Here is a 27,722-nt window from a genome sequence, read left to right on the forward strand (position 1 = left end):
TTATTCAAATTGTTTTCTGCTAAGACCCAAAAATTCCAGAGCATTGCCAGCCTTGAGTTTATCCTGTAAAAGCAAAACACATATGCTTAACTCATATTTTACTCAAATGGTTTTACACGTGCTTTAAAATGAACTGCTGCGAAGAGACTAAAGGGCCTCTTCCAGTCTTTGCAGAAATCAGTGTACTACACTGATTGTTCAGTGTTTTATCTCAGGTCTGAAACCAGAGGCTTAAAAAGGAGGGAAGAGGGACACCCCCCCCAAATGTAAACATCATACCTTCAGTTTATTGTCAAAATCTTCCATTGAATCGATCAACTTTCCAGGTTCCAGTTCCCCAAGTGGAAAAGGGTAATCTGTCCCCAAAATAACTTTGTCCTGGTAATAAAAAAACATGTTGTATATTTTGTAGTAACATTAAACAATATAGTTGCACATACTTTCTGGAATTTATAATAAACCACAGGAAATTACGTGTACATATTGGACTGATTAATTCCGAAAGTGAATATGAAGATAATCTTTGGGTTCCAACTTCCATTAGGAAAAAAACAAAGCTTGAAAACAATGACTCGAGTTTATTGGGTGAATTTAAGTTTGAAAAAAGTACAGGTTATTTATTGGTTTTGTGGTGTCTAACTAAAGTTTGGTGTATTTTTATTCTGACACACAGAGAGTTCAAAATGCAAATCCCAGGCCCATGGGAATGAGTGTATGTTGCTCAGGTGAATACAATACAAATGGTAATTTCCTACTCAGATTGATTTTCTGTACTGTGGTGTTGGTTTGAAATGTAGCAGAAAGGCATCTGTTGTTCTCCTACACTGCGCGTACTGCTTCTGCAAGTAGTTTGTCTAAAATGCAATGATTAATCTTGGTTAAGTGTTGCCATAATGAGGTGGCCAATAAAGGGTACACAGATTTCTTCCTTCTGTTTCTTGACTTACTTTTTGGTTCTTTCTCATGTTCATTGCATGCTCTGCACTGTTGTGTGCAGTCCAAAAAGAGTATGAGAGTTTTTGACACATTTCTTTAAGAATCTCAGGAAGTTCTCCGTCAAACTCAGAAAAGATGCTTGGATTTGGATTCTTGAATTTGAAATTCTTGACTACATACACACACATAGAGACACACACAGACACACACAAACTTGAAATTATATATATGTGAGAAGAATGTGTAATAAAAAATACAAAGCGATCAAAATTATCTTTTGTGGGATACTTTAAAAGCTGTAATAATTGCAATGTGATAATACTGAAAGCATGGTACAATGTAGAATTACTACAAACATTTAAATAAAAAAAAAAGTATTTAATTTAACTTAACTGGTATTCAGCTTCAGATAACAAAACCAAAATCTCTTTTACAAAATTTTGTATATTTTTGGAAATCTAAAATTTTTTAAAATGTTATTGTCTTTAACTGGGATGGATATTAGCTGTGCATTTGAAACCTCTATCTGAGAATATGAATGACATGACATGATTTGTTTCTGAAAGCAAGTCAGTGAAAAGAAAATCCAATAAAAATCTGTATGCATCATTCCTGTTATCAGAGATGAAAAGAAATAGGCAGATCCTCAATAGGTCCGCATTGTTCTAGGTTCAATTTTCACACTGGAATGATATTTCCCCATTTTATCTGCCTTGGATAGTGCATACCGCCAACTTTCTTGATTTTATCAAAAGTCTATTTTCCTTTAAGCTTCATCTCCTGGAGACATGAATATTTGAAACCGTCGGTTTTCATTAAAAAATATATGTTTTTAAATGTCTCATGAATTTGAAGTCAAGCTCATGAATTTGGGGCACTTCTCATAATATTTGAACTCAGTTACCAATACTGAAATAGGGTGAAGAAAACATATTTCAGTTATTTTATGAAATGATTCCTTTTTCTTATTTATCAAATGTTGCTTTTTTATTATTTTTTACCTCCAGTAGATGTCACCCGAGAGTCTCTGAAAGAACCTACACAAAACCTTATACAAAATCCAAACAGAAGACACACATTCTATTGTTCTGTCCTGTATTGTTGTGTTATAATTTATTATAGAAATCTCACCATAAGATTAGAATAAGCGAGTTTATACTCCTCTGTATACTAAATCAAGTTCTCAGTGTAGATTAAACAAAATGTATTTGGATGTGTGTACGTTGAAGCAACCAAATACATTATTTTATTTACAATATTAAATCTGATACCAAGACATTTTCTTCAGATACAAAACCCAAATGTATGCTGTATATATATAAAAAAAACCCCAACCAATAAACATACTAGCTTTATATGAGAAAATGGATTTCTAAGTAAAGGAGAAGGAAAGCCAGTATTTGCCCAGCTGTTTATTAGTCAAGGTTAAGTAAGCCAGAAAGGTTTGTACATTCTTGTTTACATGTCCTATATACCAAAGCAGAAAGAAATCCCACCCCCTCATTGGAATAAATATATATATTTTTTCAATTATATTTTTCTTTAACTTAAAGTGTTTCAGAGCTGATCATGTGATCTATTAATCAGCAGTAAAATTAAGAACTGTAAATTAATAAGAAAAAATTAGAAGGAGCATTACTGCTGTCTGTTAGTGATATTAGACTATTCATTTATACCCTTTGAGCTTCAGTTTTGTACTCATCTAGAAAATGGGGATGGCAACCAGGCTCAGAGAAGTCCTGTGAAGCCTCTGCAGATAAGTAATACTCCTAGCATAATAGATGTATAATAATATTATAATATATATAATATTATATATCTCTCCTTTTAGGAAGGTACATATGGCTAATGATTCATCTCAGTGGACCCTTCTACTCGACAGAACTTTTTTCACAGTAATAGGGACCTGAATCTTAAAATGAATCTCAAAGAGCATCAAGCGTGAGTTTGTCCTCTTATATTAGTGAAAAATTGTATTCACCTTGAATCTCACCTCCTTTCCTACTGTCAGGACACACCTCAAAAAAAGGCCAGATTACTATACCCAGTTGAGCTCCAACTTCTGGCCAGAGAATGTTTTACCTTTGGGTGATGGCTCCCGAGGAATCACCATGGGGAAGTTTTTGCAGAGATACGCTGAATCATTTAATCCCCTGTCAACCCAGTTCTTCACTTTTTACAGCCAGCATCGTTAGGGATTTTGTGTTTATTTCTATTCAGTTTATGCTACCTCATCATGGAAGGACTGCACCAATTTTGCAGTCTTACAAAATTCTTTCTCAGGAATGCGTACTTCTGCTTGCTTCAGCTGGGACAGGCTCCAATTAACCTGCACCCAAAACTAGGAAGGGGTGAAGTTAGATGTACATGACTCACCACAGCTGTCACTGGATTTTAACATTCATAAGCTCCAAGCCAACACTTTACATTCCGATGCCAGGTAATGGCTATTCCCTAAGGACCTGAAGCCATGTCTGAGCACATCTTTACACATGCCGATGCCCTCCCTGCCCAGCTCTGAGCTATACTCTAGAGAGCTGTCCTATTTCAAACCGTCAGCTCATAAAGTTACAGTGTCATCCTCAAGACCCAGTCACGTTGGTTTTAGCCCAGCATTTATTCACCTTATATTTCTTATTCTGCCAACACACGACTGCACTGAAAACACTGAGATATTTGGCATTTTTTTAAGCACTTGACTCTTGGAGTGGTATTACATAAGACTGTCGACTTTCATTGGAAAAAAGAGGGAACACTTTAATCTTCATTGTTGTAAAGCTTGAAAATGTGTTGTGAATGGTTTTTTCAAGGATAAGATACTTTAGGCTATGAAAAAGAGAAGGAAAATGTACTTTTTTTTCAAGTTCTCTGGAGCGTTAAAAGCATTTAAGTTTTTGTGATCTGACTCATGACTTTTCAGCACTGTGCTTCCACCTGATGTCACATTGCTTGAGCTCAAAATACTCAGAGGAGAATTAAAGGCACCAACATCCCATGTAGTACACTGGTCAAATTTTTTGCATTCAGAAACTTCACTTCAGAAGTCTGTTGACAAAAGAAAACGAGACACCCAAGAGGCTATTGCTGAGTGACTTTTAGGTTATCAAGTTAGAATGCATAACCTCTCTAAACTAAAATTTCAGTTGCAAATTTCGCTACACTAAATTTCAGTTGTAAAGACTACTCATGATTAAGGGCCAGAGTCTATGTGTTGCTTTTTAGGAAGAAAGGTAGAGAAATTACAGTTTAAGTGTGGTGCAGACAGCAGCTTTCCCACAACAGCCACAGTTTAGAGCAGCCTTGAGATCCAAAGCTGACTTGTTACTCTAAAGCAGAACTGCTATGAGACTTGCATTCTATACATGTCAAAACAGAAAAAAAGTTGTCAGCAACAGATTAAACATCCTGTTGTACTTTCTGTCCTGCTTTGCTCTTGACATCTACAGTTCAGCTTAAAACCAGAATCAGCCCAGAAAAAAGAATCTGTGGGTCTCAGCCATGCTGAGTCACACAGCTTCTAATTTACCAAGGTCCTTCTAACAGTGGCAAAACATGTCTCCCAGCATTTTAAAATGGAAAAAAAAAGAAACAAGCAAGTGGTCTTGTCTCCTTGGCAATAAAAAAAGGAATCTGACCACCTAAACATGGCAATTTAAAATTCAAGAGCTAGACTCATCCCTGCTATACTATAACTATATATATACTATAAAAAAAACCCAAAACAACAAAAAAACCCCCAAAACCCAAAAAAAACCCCTGCATGTAGAACGAGAATGTGCTGTCCTGGTTTCAGCTGGGATAGAGTTAAATTTTCTTCCTAGAGCTGGTATAGTACTATGTTTTGGATTTAGGATAAGAAAGTTGATAACACGCTGATGTTTTCAGTTGTTGCTCAGTACTGCTTATGCCAGTCAGGGACTTTTCAGCTTCCCATGCTCTGCCAGGGGCACAAGAAACTGGGAGGGGGCACAGCCAGGATAGCTGATCCAAACTGGCCAAAGGGCTATTCCATACCATATGGCGTCATGCTCAGTATAGAAACTGGAGGGGTTGGCCGGGGGGAGTGATCGCTGCTTGGGAACTGGCTGGGTATTGGTCGGCGGGTGGCGAGCAATTGCATTGTGCATCACTTGCTTTGTATATTATTAATACTGTTATTATTATTATTACTATTTTACTTTATTTCAATTATTAAACTGTTCTTATCTCAACCCAGGAGTGTTTCTCGCTCTTACTCCTCCGATTCTCTTCCCCCATCCCACAGGGGAAGGGAGAGTGAGCGAGCAGCTGCGTGGTGCTGAGCTGCTGGCTGGGGTTAAACCATGACACATGCTTAGGATGAACATGGTCTAGATTTGGGGAGGCTTCTCAGAAAAGGAGATAACTGAAGGCAAATGCTGAACTGTTACTCTGTAAACCTTTGGGTATCTTGTAAAATGGAAGTGCACATCACACCTCGTAAAATCTTTAAATCTATTGTAAAAACCATTTCAAGCCACTTGATTACTGTAAGCTACAGTTAGATTCAAAAGGTAATGCATAGTAAAAAGTGCTGGGCTGTTGACAGTGATGTGTTTACTATTTAGAGGTTGGTAACAGAAAGTCATAGATATCAATATTGGGCTGGAGCCCTAGCATTTTGTTAGTAACCCATGTGGTGCCTAAAACTTCATCCCTGGCACAGAGATCTCTCCATCAGTGTTCACTAGGACTAGCACTGCCAAAAGGAATGTTATAACATGACTATATGTACGGAAAGAACTTAGCAAATACCACCCAAATTAATACCACTGATGAGAACTTTCCAATACTAACAACTTATTAGCAGATCTTTTGACAAGTAAACTGATCTGGGTTTTATCTTACTTGTTTCTAAGGCTGCATGGTAGTTTCTTTGCACATTTTGTGGGTCTCCTGCCATAAATTTGTTTTTGATTCACGGTGGATTTAAGAAAGAGGTATTCTCTCTCCTCTCCTTAGAGCTGTAGCGTTATGGTATGTGTACATACATATACACTTTACAAAAACTTTCTACAGTATTGTTTCAAGCTGTAGTTGTACTGTCACATAGTTGAATTTTTCATGAATCTTCAAATGCAAAGTTTTCCTAAAAGGCGCAAGTACTGTAGGGGAGCTGCAGGCAGAAGTCCAGTCTCAAAGCTACAGATTTCCTGTGCGGCACAGACTGAAAACCCATGGATCTCAAAGGGTTGAGACCCCTTGAAACTTTGAAGGGTTGAGTACCATGATAAAGAAAGAAATAGTTCTGCATTATTATTTTTGGCTGGCCTAGGCAAGTCACCTCTGTACCAGTTCTAGTACAGATTTATTGCAGTAACCTATTCAGACTGTTAGAGATGAACACGGGAAATCAACAGGGAAATCTTTTCTGTAGAAAGAAAACAGTTGGATTTGTAGTGATCCATTGGAAGTTGGCATGAGTGATGCCATCTTCATCCCCTTCCTGAGCATTTACTAATGAGAAGGAATTATTTGAATGTTTTTGGATTTTTCTGTCCCATTCTGTACCCAATTGAAACAGGTTGCTAAACTACAAAGATTTCTTTACTGTCTACTCTAACAATTTAAATATTTTTGCAAACCCATGATGTTTAATGTGCTCTCCAGGATCCTCATAAAAACTTTCTTTACTATTGACTTTTTTCTGCCTAAAACTTCCTAAGTGGAAATACAACTTGATTTCTTCAAGTATACACTTGAATTTGAAAATTAAGAAATTTGAAAACAAGGCTCCAAATGAAGCAGTCTTTGCTTGCAGTCCCATGCGGAACAAACTTACACAAGGAGCTAGCCTCACTGAACTAAGGTTCACAGTGCATGAGTTCCTGGATTAAAACCACCATGTCAATAACTCCATATAGTACAAACATTATCAACATGGCAGAAGCCCATCAGTTTATAATAGCTCAGATCCTGATTTTACTGGGAGAGTATGCTGTCTTCTTCCTGCTTTCTTCTTCTCTTCTTTTGCTATTTCATAGAGAATTAAATAAAGAATGACTCACCTGCTTCTGGAAGCATTAAAACTCACCTCTCCCATTACACTTGTTAGCAGCCTTAGTGCATCACGATCATGGACAAGAGAGTCTGTGTAAAATGAACCAAGGTATTTTCTTGGATCCACCTCATTATCCACTGCACACAAATCAGGGCGCATGTTGAATCCATGGGAGATTCGCCCCACTGTGTATGGAAAAGCTCCACCTGCAAGAAGAAATTTTTAATAACAGAAGTTGGAAATATACAGGAAGAAAAAAAGCCACATTATCAACAGATATCCTTAAGTTTTACTGTCGGCTATTTAGAAAGAGAGTGCTCTGCACCAGTGACTTTTTATTCCTTCCCCTTTATTAGCTTCTTCCTCTATCTTCCCCACTTCTTCGCTACTGTGATGCCCAAATTCCTCCTGCTGCTTCCTTGTCCCTTTCCCCAAACCATCTCCTGTTTCCCCTTCCTCCTCGTTTCCCTCAAAGGCTATTGTAACAGTTCAAACACTGGCTGAAACAGGCTAGAGAATGTTCATACAAGCAGCCAATCTGGCAGATTATCTTCTTTGAGGTAATAGTACTCAGCTGGTGGCAGCCTTAAGGTGGTAACCCTATTAGCTGGCATACCAGAAAATACAATTGTACCACGCTCAACTGAAGAACAGGCGTTTCACATAGTATATTACTTACCTCCGTGTGCAAAGCAAACTTTCAGCTTAGGAAATTTTTCAAAAATTCCTCCCATAATCATGGAGCAAATAGCTATGGTTGTTTCTGCTGGCATGCCTAAGAAAAAAAAAAAGCTTTCTTGTATGAGAGTTTTATTTTTTATTTTCCTATTTGAGTTTTAAATGTTATCTTAATTGCCTTAAATTCGCCTTGAGCCTACTGAAAAAATAATAGTTACAGAGCGGCTGCCAAAGGTTACGCCTTATTTCTATTAGCAGAACACGGAGCTGAACATTAATTAACTGAAATGAGGACACAGAACTGGAAGCTAAGATCTTCTGAATTCTGAAAGCCCAGTTTTTATCCTACACCACTAGGACAGCTGAGAGGCCAGTTGGGTACGTCCTGAACTGCACGGTACAGCCTTGGTTCCCCCGTTACCCTAGCTCAAAGACAAGTCTGGTATACGCCAGGGTCTCTTCTCACCTGTGCTTCTGCATTTCTTTTGTGTGGGAAGAGGGGCAGATACATTGGTGGATATTCCAACACAGATTTGGGGCTTAGTTATGACATGGTGCCAGTTCCGACAGTTTAGAAATAACCTCTCTCTCTCTTTGCCACTGGGCAACTTGGATGCCCGGTGTTAGGAACATAAGAGCAAGTAGGTTCCTACATCAGGCCTCAGTTTCTGAGCACACCAAACATATTTAGAATATCATGCCATTTAGGCGCCCATATTCAGTTCCTAATTTCAAGCTGGATGTCTGAGTTCCCCTCATCTATGGGGGGAACGATACCTATCCAGCTCAAAAGGTTGTGTTTCATTAACATTTTACCATATGCTCAGATGCAAAGCCTTATTAGGCTTACCAGGAAAATCTTTTAATTATACTTTGTTAAGTAAATGCAATAACTTTAGTCTCTCTTTAAATCTGTGTTGTTGAGCCTGCTCTGATTAAGACTAATTGATATTGTTTTAAGATAATGCACTGGTGCTAGGGACACTAAGATTTTCCAGTGTATATTGCAGAATGTATATTATATGTATATTGTGTATGTTTTTCAGAACACCTCTATTGGAGGCAATGCAAAACAAATCAATGCAAAACAGAGTGAGGGTGGAATCAGGTCTATACTGCTTCTAGGTAGCAGTATAACCTACCTCCTGTTATTCAATGTTGTTCTGATTTACCGAGCAGATGGGGAAAAAACCAGAAACTAGGTAATTCCCTACATCAATGGGGAGCTTTCAAAGTACATGTTGTTTCAGCTATAGTTGATGTGAACTTAGATTTATTTCCCCTCTGATCAACCTATTTCTAGGAAATAATCCAAGAAATTCTAGGAAGTAATGTTTTGTTTTGCCTACTTCTTCATTTACTCGCGTTATTTTTGAGGAGCTCATTTCAGAGACAATTCACTTTTCCCTAGTCATCTGCTCTTTGTATATAGGACAAAAGAGAATACTAGATTCTGTTGCTACTCTGAATAATTTTAATTCTAGGTATTTAAAAGTTAGACAAACTAAAAAAGCTTAAAAACAAACGACTGCTGAATTTACACAACAGATTTAATCATAGTACTCAATTTAAAAAAAAAAAAAAAAGATTGATAGAAAGATCATGTAGTTTTTCTCTGTACTAGTACCTTTGTAACAATCTTCCAGGCCTAATCCAGTGACAGTTCATAAATGTAGATTAAGCAAAGTAAATATACACTCACCTATTAGCCAGGGAAACCAATATTTGGACATCCTTCCATCTATCTGCATGTCCCAGGGATGCACAAAGAGACAGCAATTTAATTCTTCAGCAGCCTGCAGGAAAAAGAAAAAAAAAATCTAAATCTTGACTAACCATACCAAAATGCATCTTATTTCTTAGCCATGCTTTCAAGATTACCTGCAAAATTGTACTGAGCATTAGTATTAGTAATGAAAATAGGCCCAGAAGTAAGAACTATAAGCAATAGTTAGTTATATTTGCTCCTCTGGGCCGTATCCTGAAGTCCTCACTCAGTTGCAAAATTCTTTTTGAGGCTACAGGATTGGAAACACCGATGATAATATCTTTTTAGTAAGCCAAGTGTTCCTCAGATTAATGCAGTACAAAAATGCTTTTTTAGCTGTGTTTGTCAGCCATCCTGCAGTATAAAACTCAGTTCAAACTAGCATTCTTTTGGTTTCATTACACATATGAGGATGAATTCTCATTGTTTTATAGAACCATTTTAGGATGGTTTTGCAGAATTGTTCCAGCTGCATTCAGGAATTTTCATTGCTGTTGCACTACGTTTTTCCCCTCTGGCCCTTTGCCTGGCTTAAAAAAAAGTTAAAACTATTCCTAATCCACCCTAAGAGTTCGAAATCTAGCTGTATGCTGATCAATAATTCATCTCCACTCAAGTATATTAATTTTCACAAAACTACTGATGTCTTTGGAAAGGAAAACAGAAGAAGAATATAGGATGCTGATTCTGACTAAGTAATTTAACTGTGCTGAAATTTAAATATATAGCCATCAGAGTCATTCATATGCTTAACCAGGATTTAACAGCTTCATTTTGTCAGATGTATTTCTGGACCTCCTCTTGTTGCCAAGGAGATTATCACACATTTGAAAAATTTGGGTTTATTTACCCATACATGCATAAATAAAGCTGCAACTTTTGGATTGTAGGGAGTAATTGCCATCTACATTTGTGAACTAAAAATTGCAATTCAGTAAATGGCTTGGTAGATTGATAAAGTTCATTATCGTATATGGCTTAATTTCACAATCTTTATTATCCGGGGATGTTTCTAAAAGTGATAGAGGTTACTTCCTACATGTGTTAAGCATAAGCTGAAGAATGTACAGTATAAGAGAGAGATCCTGGTACAGGAGAGGGATCTCAGTACAAGAGAGACATGGAGCTACTGGAGAGGGTCCAAAGATGATGAAGGGACTGGAGCATCTCTCCTGTAAGGAAATGCTGAGAGAGCTGGGACTGTTTAGCCCGGAGAAGAGAAGGTTCAGCAGGGATCTCATCAATGTATATAAATACCTGAGGGAGAGTGTAAAGAAGATGGAGCCAGGCTCCTTTCTGTGGTGCCCTGTGACAGGACCAGAGGCAATGGGCACAAACTGAAACACAGGAGGTTCCCTCTGAACATCAGAAAACACTTTTTTGTTACTGTAGGGGTGGCTGAGCACTGGAACAGGTTGTCCAGAGAGGTTGTGGGGTCTCCATCCTTGGAGATATTCAAAAGCCATCTGGGCATCTGGCTCTAGGAGGCCCTGCTTGAGCAGGGGCTTGGATCAGGTGACCTCCCGAGGTCCCTTCCAACCTCAGCCACGCTGTGATTCTGTGAATGCGCGCATCCCCAAGAGTGGAAGTTGATAACTGACTGTGCGTGACCACAAAAACAAATAGTCCAGGTGCTGCACTAACAGGATTCTTGAATAAATTGAGCATTCTGAAAAATAGCCTCTATGGATCAATTTCAAGCTGACAGCTATAATAACCCGTGAAACAGATACAGAATGTACATTGATTAAACCCCATAATTTAGACAAATGACCATCCTCATCTGGACCTCAGGCTATTTGAGAAATGCAATCTATAAATTCATTTTATAATCAATACATTCAGTTTGGAACTTTTGGTCCCATTTGCATAATTTTGTATGGTACTTTGGCTCTATAGGTATCTCTGAAAATCTCAGGGAGTTTTCTCAATATCTCAATAGGATTGGATACAGTAATTTGACCCCAAAGCAAACAGTGCAGAAATGCTTTATTTGATACTGCACTACTCCTCACAAACCAAGAAGGCAAGTCTGCCGTGAGAACTCATATCGTAAAAAGATTTTGTTATTCATTATTATAAAGTTTGTTTCAGAATGTTTTATATTGTATTATTGTCACTATATGCTATAATGAATTATCATATATAATTAAAGCTGAATCTCTCTGATCACTGAGCAGATTAGAGGACTCAATTGTTTTAATGTACCTATAAATGTAGGTGATGACTGAATATGTCCCAAGATGTTTTTAGACAGAATTCCGTATCACCGAATTCCCCAAAATAAGGAAAGAAACATCTACTCACAGCATAAATATCGTACAGTTCTGGTGCATTCAGGTCCCATTCATTGACGTGAGATCCTATCTGTACTCCAGGAAATCCAAGCTCATTCACACAGCGACGCATTTCCTTCACAGCCAAGTCTGGAGCTTGCAAAGGTAACGTACCCAAGCCGATAAACCTCTTGGGGTACTTTTTTACTGTAGCAGCTAAGTCATTATTTAGTATCTGGGCTAGATCTAAAGTATCCTGAGGTTTGGCCTGGTAAGATATTAAGCAGAATAGTACATTAAAATATAGTTCTCAAATGTTATCACCTTTGGAAGATATTGGATAAATGTCACTGCAAATAATTCAGAGACTGGGTTTGAACCTAAAGTTTACTTTACAGTTCTGAATAGCTGGAAACCAGCAGGGCTAAATTCTGCCTCGCTTTAAAACCTCTGGGTGCAGTTCTGCTTCTTGTCTGGAATATTTTAGCAACTGCTGTTGCCTTTACGGCTCAGGAAGAGTGTAATAAAGCCCACATTCCTGATGCACTTAAGTATCTGGTCTTTTGGGTAAACCAGTCCTCTGTTTTTGTTTATCCCAATGCAAAAACCTCAGCATATATTTTTTAAACATAGCAATGAATATTTACTCTCCTATTATTGGACTTGAAGAGAGAAAAATAAGAAATGTGAGATGCTGGAGCATGAGAATTCTACAGAGAAAACTTGAGCAAACCTCTCTAACATTTAGAAGGAGATAACAGTCATAATTCTAATACGGGAGCTGCAATATCCATACAATTAGTTTCCCATTTTTCCCCCTAATACATATTTAATGGAAAACGTTCCCATAAATACCAGAATAAAATTTTAAAGATATGTCACCCAACAAGAAATTCTGAAGATCAGTGGTACTACTTATATGTGGGCTTACCACAATGATTTTTAATGTAGCATATCTGTTTACATATAACAACTCAACTTGTACACATAGGTAAATAGTCAAATTGAGAATGTATTTAGGACAGCATTTTGCTATGATTCATCTTCTCAGACTGTTTTTATTTCTTTGATGCATTCAAGATCACCACGCAGGAACATATTAATTTAAATTTGCTACTGAATTTTAAGATTCAAAGCATTCTAGGTCAATGAGTCCCATGCCGCATTTAAAAGAAAGTGGGACAAGACCACAAATGTATCTTTTACTTGTTTTTTTCATGAGAAAATACTGATTGATGTCTGGCTTTCATGGAACATGTACATATATGTCTACCTGCTAACCATGGACTCATGCTGTGTAAATTCCCTGTCCCTGTTTCCAGCTACCCCCTTAAGGTCCCCAGAAGAAATTATGTTGTTGTCATCTCATTCTTTCTTAGTGAGTGGAGCAAGAAAGCTCCAGAGTGGAGCTTTGCCAGGACACGGACACTCTGCTGGCTCTTCTGATACCTGGACAATTTTTTTGTCTTTTGTTTTTCACAGTAGAACAATTTCCCATTTACTTCAGTGCTCTAATGACATAGTGACTACTTCAATCACCTAATTTATAGAAGGATGCATTTATTTTTTTAAAAAAAATTAACATAGGAATTACAAAATATACTAGTAGGAACCTACCCAGTAGCTGAACATTACCGGGACTGTGGAAAGCACTTGGACTGTGACTCCTGAGTAAGAAAAAGCAGTTATTAATGTTTCCTTTTTTTTTGGTAAAATGTTAAAAATAAGAAAGCACTTTGGTTTGAAAGGCAGAAAGTAAAAGCTTTAATGGTAAGAAAGCCTGATTTAACAGTGACGTGGATAGAATCTTTTTTTTGCTAATTAAGGATCATGGTAATAGAACTTGTGTATCAGTTTATTAGGACTGGAATATTTTTGCTACGTAGAAAGGAAAATAACACTTTCATACTCATACTAGATTATTTGTGAAACAGTATTTTGATTTTAGAAGTACTTGGTATGCATGTGTACAATTAATTAAAATAGCAATTTCATGTTACTCTCACATAAATGAATGTGACGTTAAACCAACAGAATACGGTATATTAAGTTTACTTTGGGGTCACGTCTATCATATATATTTAATAAATAAGTATGTAAATTAGCTCAAAGATAAACAACGGTTGTTAAACAACATTTTCCTAAGTGTTCCCCAAAGCTATATTGTGTTAGGTTTCACGCATCCTGTGTCTGGACTACTGAGGTTGTAAGTATGAGAAAATCTGTCTGTTTTTAGAAATAAATTTCACATTAGCAATGAAGAGAATTAAGTCTATGTTGTTTGGTTTCTGTTCACACACAAATCTATACCATAACTTTGTGTGTGACAGGTTACAGGAATGAACACAACAAACCTAGCAGATTAACAATAGAAGAAACAATAAACAATAATTAGGACTTCACTAAATAGTTATGTGCAAAACTCTATTTTGTTTTTTTTTTTTTTAATTTTAGGTCTGATCGTAATATTTCTGCACATATTTTGTCATGCTTTAAAAAGTTTAACCTGGTTGTTAGTAATGAAACTACTAATGCAAAAGATGGCAGAAAAAACCCTAGGAGAATTTCTTCTAAGATAATGACCTTGCCAAAGCACTTGAATGTTTAACAAAATGATTTATCCTCTTTCTCAGTATTTTGAGTAGGAAACAAGAGGTGAAGCTGACTCAGGCATCTCTCTTACAAGATCTCATTAATGTCATCTACAGCAGCAATGGTTTGGAGTTAAGGATTAGATCTACAAAATTACACATATACCGAAGTATAGCCGAAGGTGCATTATCCACCAATATACTACTGGACACCTGATTAGTATGTTTGAGAACATTCACCATGTTTTCCATGATAAGCATTGTATCTGGTTTCAATCCATTTTTACACTTCTGAGCAAATTTAACATAAACCTTAAAGGTAAATTTCCAAGCTGAACATTCCTAGACACTGGCTTTAGGGAGAAGAAGAATCAGCACAGAAAAACCTCTACTTTATACCCTCTTCAGAGGATTTTACAAAGGAGAAAATAATAAGAAAAGGCAGTTAGGATTAACTGAAAGATTTTCTCCAAGAAAATTGTGATGATTTGTGTCACAGAACTGTGATGTTAATTACCTTTACAGCTTGTTTTATTGAATTACCTTGATAGCTTGTTTTATTGAGTGGATCAAGAAAGAGGTTTGTATACCAAATAGACCTAGGACATACGATTATGAGAACTAATTCAGTCTTTTTGGTACATCGGCTACCATTTCTTATTACTGGCAAGAATTCTTGGGCATTGCACAAACAAAGCCTTTTAGAAACCAAGCTGTAAGTTCTCTCTCTGATTTAATAGTACCTTACAGTGACTGATACTAGTTTTGTTCAGCTGGGAGAATCCTTGCATTTTTGTTCCAAAATTATGCCATGTTTGGAGGTTAAATTTTTGGGTGTAATCTACCTCAGCCTGTGTTACAGAAAATGGTCTTTGAACTAAGTAGCTACAGTTTTGTAAACTGAAAAAGAGTAAATGTGGCCCATGGTCTTTATCATTAGAAGAACAGCAAGAATGAAAAACACTAAGACCTTTTGTTTACACTTAATTGGCTGATGCCTGTATTTCTGGAGTGCTGTAATAAAAGGGGACATTTTTATGCCACAAGTCACCAGATGGTGCTGTAACACACAGTTTTAGATTTTTATTTTTCTTTTAACCAAGTGAGCTCTGTTTAGTTTGTGGAGAAATATTGTGGTGTTGGCTTTATGATACATTTTCTTTTCTGGGAAGCTGTTGCAAAAATTTGAAAAAAATCGCTCCTGCATTTTGCCTTTGTCTACATCAAATACATGGGGCAGAATTCTTTTGTAGAAACTTGCCATTAGTGTTGGGGGAAATATCTGAAAGGAGAAGATGCCTAAGAGGCTATTTATGATCCACACTGTGGTTGAATGACATAGTAATCCCCCAAATCCCTGAGCTAACTCAGGGAATGATGACAGTCTAGTCAAGGCAGCATTATTTCAGAGAGGTTGCAAAGACATTCTAGCATTCCCATTAAATGTCTAATAGCTGGAGTCTGAAATAGTGCTTCTGCAGGTGAAAATGAGGTAGTTGAAAATTATCTAAGTTGTGTTTACATAAATTGCCCACCAGCCCTTGAGTTCCTAAATTGGCCTATGTTAAGTGTTGCAGTAAACCTCCATAAGGAGAATGGCCCAAAGTATCTCCTAACATGCTATCCCATGAGAGAAGGAAACAATAATCATAAAGATGCTACTTATAAAATATCTGCTCTTTGAAGTAATTCAGATGTTTATTCATAGAATCATAGAATAGAATCGTTTAGGTTGGAAAAGACCTTTAAGATCATCCAGTCCAACCATTAACCTACACTACCAAGTCCACACTAAACCAATCAAGGGTAGGCTAGACTAAACCATGCCCCGAAGTGCCACATCTACCCATTTTTTGAACACTCCCAGGAATGGGGACTCCACCACCTCTCTGAGCAGCCTGTTCCAATGCTTGACCACCCTTTCCGTAACGAAATTTTTCCTAATTTCCAGCCTAAACCTCCCCTGATGCAACTTGAGGCCATTCCCTCTCATCCTATCACTTGTTACTTGGGAGAAGAGCCCAACACCCACCTCACCACAACCTCCTTTCAGGTAGTTGTGGAGAGCAATAAGGTCTCCCCTCAGCCTCCTCTTCTCCAGCTAAACAACCCCAGTTCCCTCAGCCGCTCCTCATAAGCCCTGTGCTCCAGACCCTGCACCAGCCTTGTTGCCCTTCTCTGGACATGCTCCAGCACCTCAATGTCTTCCTTGTAGTGAGGGGCCCAAAACTGGACACAGTATTCCAGGTGCGGCCTCACCAGCGCCGAGTACAGGGGGACAATCACCTCCCTGCTCCTGCTGGCCACACTATTCCTGATACAAGCCAGGATGCTGTTGGCCTTCTTGGCCACCTGGGCACACTGCTGGCTCATGTTCAGTGCTGGCTCATGTTCATTCCTTATGAAAAGCTGGAGAAGATATTCAAGTTGTGTCTACCGAGAAACTGATGTAGGGAATTATTCAGGCCTCAATCTAAAAAAAATAATCTTTAGTAATAATATTTCTCTCACAAAAGTAATTTGGAATTACAGTGTTAATAAGAACTAACAAAAATAATTGATCAGACTAAAAGTTCCTTCTCTCATTCTCAGTCTCCCATCTTACAAACCTTATTTAGTGGTATGTAAGTAACTTGATGGAAAACAAATTTGCTTTGGCATATGGTTAAGTTTTTTCCTAAATCAGGAAAACTCTCTTTTCTGAGAAAGTAATTGAACCAGTTCTCTAGGCTCAGAGTCCTCTAGCAAAAATACAGAATGAAGCTGCAACATCTAAACAGAAAAAAAATTAGAAAAGGAAACAAACATACAAAAAATCCTAGGAGTAAACAGAATCTTTTTAACATTTGGAACAAAAATGAAAGGGCTTCCTCTTTTATGTAAATCACTTTTATACCTGGAATGTACGTTGCCTTTTCAGGTCCACAGTCAGTCATCCTTACTTATGTCAACTAGGTCCCTACTGTATTAAAAATCCCACCAAAATCAGTGAGCCCATGTGGGGAATAAATTGCTAATGAAAATGAGGAACGTTATGGGAACATGCCCCATTTGAGTCTGAATATAAAATGTATCAGTTTTCACTGACTTTCAACAGATTTAAACTAATGAATCAGTATGCTAAACATTTTAATTTTGATATTGTTATTGAGCACTTTCAGATGCACTAACAGAGAAGTTGCTGTTATTCTAAATGAGACACAATGATTAACTTCCTTTATGGAGGTACCTGATAGGTCCATCTCTTTAATCCGTACTTCTGGATCCCAGCAGTTCTCTTGAATAACTCTAAAAACCTTTCCATCCTTCATCATCTTTGCCTGTCCCTGTGAAATGACATTTTCATATATTATAAATGTGACAAAGTAGTACATGCTAATTTATAGTTGCTTGAGTATATTGTGTTCGTACAGAAATTCAGTGCCAGAATTTTGTTCTTTTATTTTTATTCAGTAGGTATTTTTAATCAAGGACTATTTTAAAATACTCGTTAATAAAGCTGTAATTGATAGTTCAGATTTAATTCTTCATAAGAAAAAAATCCCCTTTCCTTTGCAATGTATATCACTCTACATTTGTTTGGAAAAGGTATCAGGTACCTTAATCCAAGTTTATCCTCAAACCAAATTTTGACCTCAGAACAATGCTCTAATTGAATCTGTGCTAAATTTTCCCCTTGGGTATATGTGTGTTCTTTTGAAGTCAATAGCATCACAATGATTCCAGTAACTACAGAAATAATTGTGCAATTCTGTTAATTTCTGTCCAGTTGTTTCATATCACCAGTGATACTGAGACAAAAGGAGACCTATTATGCTGTCATCAGATCACATTTTCTCCTTGGGAAAAAAAGAATTATTGAAGAAAGAATTTGTATTTGGGGGAAAAAAAACCAAACAAAACCTAAATGCAGTATAAAACCATTACCTGAATTAGTGTAATACCTTCCCCATATACCACCAATTCCCAAACTTACAAAGTTCAAAATATTATCAAGGCCATGAAATTTAATACTGTTCCTTTAACTATGAACACGGAAACTTCCTTTTTCAACTTAATTTTTGGTTGATTTGTCAATTGTCCAAAGAGGTTGAGCAGGCACAGTGTCATCACATTAAGTAAATTGTCTGTTGCAGTTGTAGGTACCCACATGCTTCTATGGACTTGCAAAGACAGACAAAACAGCCCTTCTGTGGGCTCACACTTGCACCAATTGATGAGATACAATTCACCAATACTTGCAAGGCCTGAGTATTTCTTGGTTGCTTGAAGGTACTATAGGGATAAACAGAAATGGATGAAAGTCAGAAGATCCACATGACCCTGTGTATTTGGGATGGGTAAGGGCAGTCATGCAGCAGATGTATTGGACAGAGAACACACTGCATCTGCAGTTGAAAATTGAAAATCACATGAGAAAACACAGCAGCTATTCCTTCACCTTCACAGTAAAGAGAAGCTAAGCGCAGGGCAGTCTTCTGACCCTTCTGGAAAGGGAATTCTCTCTCTCCAAAGGCCACTTGATTTTTCCTCACAAGACCGGCTTATTTAGGATCCTGTCTATTTTTCTAAATAAAAGACCCTGTTAAATCAGAATATTCCCTACTAGTATGCTAAAACAGAAACAACTAATAAAATGTCACTACTTCTCACAGAGCTGGGTTTCTGTCCCCTCCTTCTGAGAAGTCAGACTGTTCTTAACCTTGAATTTGTTATTAACTTCATACATCATTCACAAATATACTGCTCTAATGAATATTTTAAAGCTCTCTTCAACAAATCTAACTGTGCTGCCTTGGCAAACTGTCAAGTTACTTGTTAGCTGTATCACAGGTTGTGAAAATTACTTGAAATATTACAGTCAGTAATAACAACTACATACTCCTGATCCTCTGGTAAAATACTTCAGGCTCTTGTAAAATTGATTTTCCAACCTGACAGAAAGCCATACACTCCAATACATTAAAAAAAGATGAGCACATTGCTGCAGATTGCCTAATAAACAAAAAATATTCAGGGTGTGAGTAAAGACACAGTAGAACTGAGCATTGCATCATATACGAATAGATTGTGTGGACTTTACGGGATTACTGTATTTGTGTGAACAGGCAAATTAATTCTTTCCTCAGACGTAGCTAAGGCATAGCAGCTGACCTGCTCATATATATTTTCTTCTGCTAATACTGAAAACAATATTAGATAGATTGTAATTTTACTGGCAACTTTGACAGTGCTCATACCTAAACGCTGAGATAAACAGTTGTTCTCTGAATGCTGCAACAGGGTTTGCAATATAGGAAAGGTTTCTAATAAGCCATGTGCTGTTCTCATTGAAGAATTAGTTGAACAGTTTGCTATTTTCATTTGCATCAACTGATTCTTTGTGAACGCTCTACAGGTCAAGGCGAAGCTCACAGCATTGTATGTTGGCAACAAGAAACTTGATTATGCTGGAAAGCAAAACATGATCATCTGAATGGATTCATGCTTGTGTATGTAAGGATGGAAAGATCTGGTCCAGCAACACTGTGACTGGAAAATGAGTCATATTGCTGTAGTCTCTAGACACTGCCACTAATCTGCACCTGGTATTTTTAAAATGGGAAATTACTCAGACACCTCAACTGGGAAACAATTCTCAGAGGTTTTTTTTTTCAGTAGTAAGAATGAAACATGGATCAGGAAAAAATTCTTCAGGTTCCAAAGCAATGGATGCAGTGCTGAAAATCTCATAAAAGATGAGATTTTTATTTGTAAGGTTAAGACAATTTTCTAAGGGCACAGCTGAAGAATTCTATCATCCTATCCTATCCTATCCTATCCTATCCTATCCTACCCTACCCTACCCTACCCTACCCTACCCTACCCTACCCTACCCTACCCTATCCTATCCTATCCTATCCTATCCTATCCTATCCTATCCTATCCTATCCTACCCTACCCTACCCTACCCTACCCTACCCTACTCTATTCCTATCCTATCCTATCCTACCCTACTCTATTCCTATCCTATCCTACCCTACTCTATTCCTATTCTAAACATTATCTGATATTTAAGGCTTGAATTAATCTATGTGAAAATTAAGAGAGAGAGATTTAAGTCCAGCAGGCTGATTTGGTTCAGCAAGCTACATTTAAAATTATCTCATCACTAAACTACCGAGTCACATCCCAAATTACACTTCTTTAAAAATGCATGTAATTATTTTCTTTTGGTTTGACCCTGATGCTTCTTCACAGAATGATATGAGAAGCTTTTGCTTTTTTTAATCTTAAAAGTTAACTTCCCCACTCCACATATCTGAACAGGATTTTATTTTGCCATGCACTTTTTTCATGCAACATTTTCAAACAGAAGTAGGCTAGACAGAATTCTCTGCAGAGTATATAAGGCTATTATTGACTTGCCACAAAGTTCCTTTGCAAACTATTTTTAGCAAGAAATTTTAGCCTGAGACCTGTAGCAAACAGCTAAGCTGCTAAAAATGTCTCCAACAATTCTCCCCTTCCTGCACCTACCATGTATCTCAGAAGCTGTGCCATCCACACTTTGGTTCAGCAGGTGGCTTGTTGTCTCCTCCTATGCCTGCTTAGACTCAGATCTGAAATTTCAACATAATGTTTGTTTGCTCCTCATTCTCGGTCCCAACCTTCATATTCTGTGGTCCTTTTTCATAAATGGTTGTTAGGCATTTGACAGCATAGTCTTGCATGTTATAGAATGACAAAAGTGTGCATATCATTAGGTTGCAATAAATAGACACAGTGTTGTACCCATTTTATCAGCTCTTTTCAGTTAATATACGCATATATACAATCACAAAGAAATATGATTTTGCAAAGTGACAAGGAGATGAGGGAATGTCTAGTTCCACTGAAATGAACAGGCATGATATATTTAAATACCTTGGTTACCTGGAAGATGCAAGTCTTGCTTCTCTAAAGACAATAAAAGTTAAATCTCTACAGAGAATGAATGAATTAGCCAAGTCACAAAAAGAAACAATGAAGAAGATTGGATACTATTTTCTTTATAAGGTCACCCAGATAGGGAGAGGCACTGTCACCCTGAAAATGCCAAGTACGAAATCCTTCTACCACTTATCACTCTAGTTTTCAGTGTATAATTCCTATACTGAGATCATGTCTGAATTTCAGAAGACGGAGACAGATTAACCCGTGTAAAACACTGCGCATGTAGCCTGCCATTATATCACATTGCTGGGTTTAGCCAGTTATTTGCACTCTTCACATGCCTTAGGTGGGTTATGGGCTGACACTCTTTGTTAAGCTATTCCTGCTCTTAACTTTGCACCTTTTCTCTTGCAGCTTACTATATCCAAATTGTTCCTTCTGCTTTTATCTACCCAACTTCTGTTGTCTTTGTATTTTTTCCTTAATTATCTGGCTAATACCTTGCATTGCTTCTACCCCTTCCATATCTGTACAACTCACAACATTCCTGTAGTAGGCAATTACAGATGAAGTTTTTCAAGTTAGGACAGGTAGCTATGAAGTGAGGTGGAAAGTGAACTGAGGTCTCCCAAGATCTCTTTTTAATGCCATCTTTCTAATCTCCCTCCTTCCAGAGGCCAATGCCATTTGCAGTGACAGGCTCTCCAAAAGATCCCTAGGAGCGGGGAGCTGACAGATCACAGGAGGAAGCTGGCTTCCTGTGACGGTGTTTGAGATAGACGGGGGTACCTAAATGCCAAAGTTCTTATATGGTAACAGATGTAACACCTTTAAAACAGTTAACCTACATAGTAATGTACAAAGGCAATTATTTTGCCATATCAGCCTTACCTCTCTTAGGTCCTTGTGCCCTCCTGTAAAAAAAAGGACTAATACTGGTAATTTTTTAATGCTCTTATCAGAAGATAAACCGCAACATTTTGATCTTGCTTTCATAAGTTTTACATTGTTGTGTCACAGTTACTGCTGATTCGCTCTACTCTGAGTGAGATCAGAATCAAGCCTTTAAGAAACCAGTTCTGTCCCCATCAGAGTAAATACACGTATTCTGCTGACTTCAGTACCAGCAGGATGGATTCTGAATGCAGATGGACTGTTAGCATAGACTCATGGCATCTGGACACATGTTGTTCCAGTTGTACTACAGTAGCTCAGAAGTGCCTTTGTTAATAGAGTGGATGGTGATAGAAAAGTGAAGTAAAAGCAGACCCAGTCTGCCTTTTACCTGCCAATAAACCTCAGGCTCCTACTTTCCTACATAACGGTCCCCAAATCGATGGATTGTCCTTACTGTTCTGCTACTTGTTCTCCTTGTCATGAAGTTACAGAACTTACTCTTTCCTTTCACTCAAATGTGAAGACATTTTCACGTCTGAGTTCTTTAACTTTTATTAAAATACCAGTTCCTTTTGGTTTTGCTTCTCATACAGACAACTGCATTTAACCAAAAAAAAAAATCTACATGTAATCTGCTTTAGGTTGACCTATTTTATTGAAAAGAATTCCTTAGAGCTGTCGATTCCAAGTGTTAAAAAGAGATGATGATGAAAAATGGATACTGCTTTACACAAGAGAATGTGAGTTTCACCTCTCAAGCAAAAAAGTTTTACTGAGGTATATTAGGACTTGGAGGGATAGTACTTCACAGAAGATAGACTTCTAGAGAAATCTGTATCAAAGACATAGCAAATCTTATTGCCACTTTGCTTTTCAACAGATTTACTGTGAGTTTGTATTCCTGATGACAACACAAGACCAGCTTAGAGCACCAAACAGCCCCAACCTTGCAGTGATGATCCAGCTGTACCCATCCACCATATCCGTATCTCTGTGAAAGAAAGAAGAAAAAGCCAGTGCTAATTAGCACTCTGCAATAATAATAAAAATCTCAGTTCTTTCAGTCCAGCCGTACCTTATTCAGGAGAAACACGCATATGCTGTGTCACTGAATATCACTGAAATTACTGCTGATTCGCTCTACTCTGAGTGAGATCAGAATCATGTAGCCCCACCGACTGCAGCAGAAGTGCTGAAATTTATCTGGACTGAACTAACAGTGTTTGTAGATCTGAACTTTTGGCTTCCAGTTCAACAACTTTTTTAAGTAAGTCCTACAACTGATTTCAAAGTGCTTAAAGTTGCTTACTGTATTGAGGTTCTAACTGGAACGATTTTAACACAGAAAAAATTAAATCAAGCATTTGGCAATATGAAAATTGAGCTGACAATTTTCCAATCTGTGATCAGTTAATCATTAGCACAAAGATGTATTGATTCCACTTTTCAGCTTCCATGATTCAGCAGTAGGACTGAAGGTCAGTCTCTTGTCTATTAATATTTAAACAGCCAAGGGAAGCTAAAAAGGAGAAGCTTAGATGCTCATTGATTCTTCCAGAGAGATTCAAAACTGCTTATGCAAAAAACCAAAACCTACAAAAGCTGCTGATTTCCTTTTATTTTCACAAATTATCAGGTTAGAAATAAAATGAAATCTTGACATATCATAATAGACTGAAAACAATGCTCAGAATTCCCATTTTTCTGTAATGAAACATTTAAAAGGAAACTGAGTAACAGCAGGCGTTTCTTTCACTGAAGTGTAAACAGTCTGGATACAGTCCTGAATTTCCTGTGATAACAAATCATTACTTAATGCCACTGTGAGCTTTCCTAAAGTAGGTGTGCAGAGCCAAGCCTCCTGACTTCAGCCAATCAGAGATGCTAATGACGGAGGCTACGTATGTTTTGTTTAGCTATGTAGCTGTGTATATTTTATTTAAATTTATAAATTTATAGGTGTTTTTATATAAATATATATAAAAATATTTAAATTTAGGGAAAATTTTGTGAATGACACCTAATAAGAACTTTAAGTTTTCACTAGCTCCATGTTAATTGCAATTGTAAGCTGTGCAGAAAATGAGTACCTTAAAGGTGCTCAAGAAGCATTTAGGCAATAGAGAAATTCACTGGTCTGTTTTTGAACTTATTTTCTTCTTTCTTCCCCTCAGTTATTATTGGATGTATTGTCAGTCCTTATTTCATTTATTTCTATGAACTTTTATACTTACTATGTGTTCCTAAGCTCTTAAATAAGTATCTTGACAATAGAATTTTCTAGTCTTAGGGTCAAGGTTCAGTACTTATAAGGCTGGAGAAAAGAAAGAAAAGTTTGGCACTATGTGTTCATGTTCGGATTGCCTCATTGGTTTTCCATGCATGAGACGTAGAGAACTATGTTAATGGCTTGAATTTTCAGAGGACTCCAGGGAATTCTGAGTTGTTTTCTATTCTGGGCCCATTAATAAAACATTGAATCGCTCAATCTTTAGAACAGAGGAAACAAAAACTAGCAGGTGGAAATTAACCTTTAAAAATTTGGTATTTGCATCTTTATCAGTGTTTAAATAAATGCAACACTGCCCTACAGGGTCTAACAGTAGTGAATTCAGCCTTGATGTGCGTCCGTGAACGTCAAGGAATTCTTGGGGTCATTTTATCTCAGTGAATTTATTGGCCTTTTAAAGCACACAGAGACAAAAAAAAAATCTTTTAAAATGATGTAAAATCAGAATGAAGGAATTTTATAGATGTTTTTATAGGGATATTGCACAAACAAGGACAACAAAATCTGAAACAAGCAAGAGTAACCTGTCTTTATAGTTTGTGATATTTAAACTCCTACCCATTTAAACCAGACATAATTGTTCTAAAAATCATGTCATCTCACCTACATTATCCAGTGTATATGTGTTTTTAACTGAGGAGCTCTTATAATTACAAACAGGAAGTTCAAAAGATGTTTAAAAAGAACTTCCTATGTAAACCAGGAAAGAAACATTCCTTTTCAGGAGGTTTTATACATAATGATGTTATTTTTCACTACTAATGAAGAAATAATCCTATGTATGTTCTTAATGCCACGTTTTCCCACGACTTTTTTTTAATACGCTGTTTACATTTTCCAGCTGCTCTCTGGCTAATACTGAACTGATACTGGACTGTCACGCTTAAAATCAGTAACACAGAGCTAATACATATGAAACACTTACCTGAGAATTTGCCATCATCAACCTCAAAATAATAACATGAAAGAAATGTTGAGTGTAAAACAAAGTTTCAGTTACTGTGTCAGATGCCTAAAAGCATGGCTGAAATAATGGTATTCTTTTGTTGTCAGACAGGCACAATGAAATCAGACAGGCACAATGAAATCAAGTGGTTCCACACTACTGTCAGACACAAGGAATGTTCATTCAAACTACAACACAGAATTACAGTAAGGAAAGAAGCAACAATGCAGGTCTTTCAGACACAAGGAATGTTCATTCAAACTACAACCCAGAATTACAGTAAGGAAAGAAGCAACAATGCAGGTCTTCTCTTTTCTGCTCTGATTTTTTATCATGAATGGAAACATTAGAGAGTTATAAAAAATAGCTATCCTGGAAATCTGAACACAATTTTTAATTGCAAATAATTTTATACATTATGTATGTATAAACTATATATAGTTTCGTGTGATCTTTTTCAGTGCCCTTTGTAGCATTGGAGATGTGATCCCTTATGATTCAAAAAGTGATCAGACATCTCTATATTCAATTGTGATTTTAATTATTTAGGCAATAACTCTAAAACCTAACTCAGAATGAGATGACTACATGGCTTTTGATAATCTGAAATAAGAAAAGGATTAGATTTATTCCATGAAAACTTAAATAACACTTTCCATTCTCAAATACTTTTCACAGGATCATGAAAATTATTACTGACAAGAATAAATGTATGTCATTGAATAATAATAATACCATGCAAAGATTCAAAGTTAAGACAAGTTGACTTACAGCGTCAGTGTTCTGACAACTGAGATTTTGTATTTTTAATACAATATGCTACTTCTTTCCAGTAACTGAAAAAACAAACAGATATTAGTAAAATCATCATCATCAATTAACCGTACTTAGAGTGACCCCACTCCTATTGAAGTTCATGGCTTTCATTCCTGTGGGTATAAGATGTGAATGAATTTTGTCTTAGGTAACATTAATCTTGTCTAATATTTGCTTATTTCTCTTATTTAAAACAAAAGTGAATACCATTTGGGAACCTGACAGCTCTGGTTTTATCAAAAAAGTGGATTTATGCCTCATCATTTCACAATTTTAGGTCTCTCAAAAAACCAAGCAAAAATATAAGAATTGCTTCAGACTAAATAAAGAGTGGGGACTAGAGCCCAGTTTTCCATCCCTTTCTTACTGGGACTCTTGCTTTACAAAGTAATGCAATACAAATAATCTTAAAGCTGAAAAAAATCAAATTAGTCAAATACCTAGAGATATTTATAACAGAACCCTTCATTCATTGTTCTTTCAAAAATTACATTGGTAGAAATGGTTGCTGATAACATAAGGCACTGAATATCTAAACTCTTATTACCTTTTTCAGGTCAGGCCATTCCTTAGGTAGAATGTGGCTATGAATATCAATTTTCATTTTTGAAGTATCAAAGGAGAAATACTCTTTCAATGAAAATGTTTTCTGTGTAATTGCTACTATCCTTCCTGCCCCTGGTTTAGCAGGTTATTAACTTCGGCTGCTGTTCAGATCCACGTGCTGCCTTACCAGGAAAGCTTGGTACAGTGGCCAACCAGGGAGCTGAAATCCCAGAGGAGTGGCTCTCTAAAAGAACAAAGGCTGCTAGCAGAAAGTCCCTGTTAATGCATAAACTACGGCTGACGGAGGGCAAAGGGAAACTGTGTGCTTATACTGGCGCCATGAAGGGGTTTATTTTATGCAGAATCTAAAATGCAAGCTTGTTTACAGTTGAAAATCATTCAATAAATTTGAATGAGAATAAATGTATTAAACATGCTGACCTGAATTTCCTCCTTTCTCCCTCTTAGATGCTGAAATAATTTGTAGAGAGCACATAGTATACCCTTGGTAGATAGTCATACCGCCTCATCTACTCTCTTTTCCTTCCCTTGCATTTTCTTTAAATTTACATTAAAAAAAAATCACACAAATATTGAATTGTAGCCAAATCTACGCTCTGCACTTCATTTCCCCCTTCTGGTTATTGGTTCACTTAGGATATTTACACATGCTGCTGCACACTGGTGCTTACAGCCTCTCAAGCTGGCTCAAGATCTGGCAGGAGAATGGCTCAGATTACCAGAGCAATTAATGCTGCTGGAGTTCACCAGCTAATATGGCAAACAGTTCCTGCATCCTAAATTAAGCTTGATTGGAGCTAGCTCAGATTTTCTGTGAAACTACATCTCATGTTTTGCCCTTTACTCAATTTAGTATTACACTTCTTTCCTCAAGATACCCTTGCCTTTTATTTGTGCTGTATTTTTGTCTGTAATTTATTTCCTCTATAGTTTTATTTCAATGTATGCTACTCACATGGTGTCTTCTTGCAAAAGCTGGTTAACCATTTCTTGATTAATTTGTTTCTAGTGAAAAATGCTGAT

At 37.0% G+C, this 27,722-nt stretch overlaps 1 protein-coding gene across 1 annotated transcript; it reads right to left on the reverse strand.

Moving 5' to 3' along the window:
* On the reverse strand, positions 1 to 26,736 carry ACMSD (aminocarboxymuconate semialdehyde decarboxylase). Its single transcript, XM_075711337.1, has 10 exons — positions 26,680 to 26,736; positions 23,027 to 23,071; positions 17,498 to 17,594; positions 13,295 to 13,344; positions 11,709 to 11,945; positions 9,336 to 9,429; positions 7,635 to 7,730; positions 6,989 to 7,161; positions 280 to 378; positions 1 to 63 (listed from the first exon to the last, which is right to left on the reverse strand). Exons 1-10 carry the CDS (start codon positions 26,734 to 26,736, stop codon positions 1 to 3), a joined length of 1,011 nt encoding a protein of 336 aa, XP_075567452.1.
* Between the last annotated feature and the right edge of the window lie 986 nt (positions 26,737 to 27,722).

The sequence above is a fragment of the Pelecanus crispus genome, chromosome 5 (assembly GCF_030463565.1).
Source record: "Pelecanus crispus isolate bPelCri1 chromosome 5, bPelCri1.pri, whole genome shotgun sequence".
NCBI lineage: Eukaryota > Metazoa > Chordata > Aves > Pelecaniformes > Pelecanidae > Pelecanus > Pelecanus crispus.

Excerpts from the sequence above, each read along its gene's own strand:
- ACMSD (XM_075711337.1), bottom strand. The coding sequence starts at position 26,736 with ATGAAAATTGATATTCATAGCCACATTCTACCTAAGGAATGGCCTGAC. Across the intron at positions 17,595-23,026 it reads AGCTGGATCATCACTGCAAG|GGACAGGCAAAGATGATGAA; the intron begins GTTGGGGCTGTT and ends GTCATTTCACAG. Across the intron at positions 7,162-7,634 it reads AGTTTGCTTTGCACACGGAG|GTGGAGCTTTTCCATACACA; the intron begins GTAAGTAATATA and ends TTCTTCTTGCAG.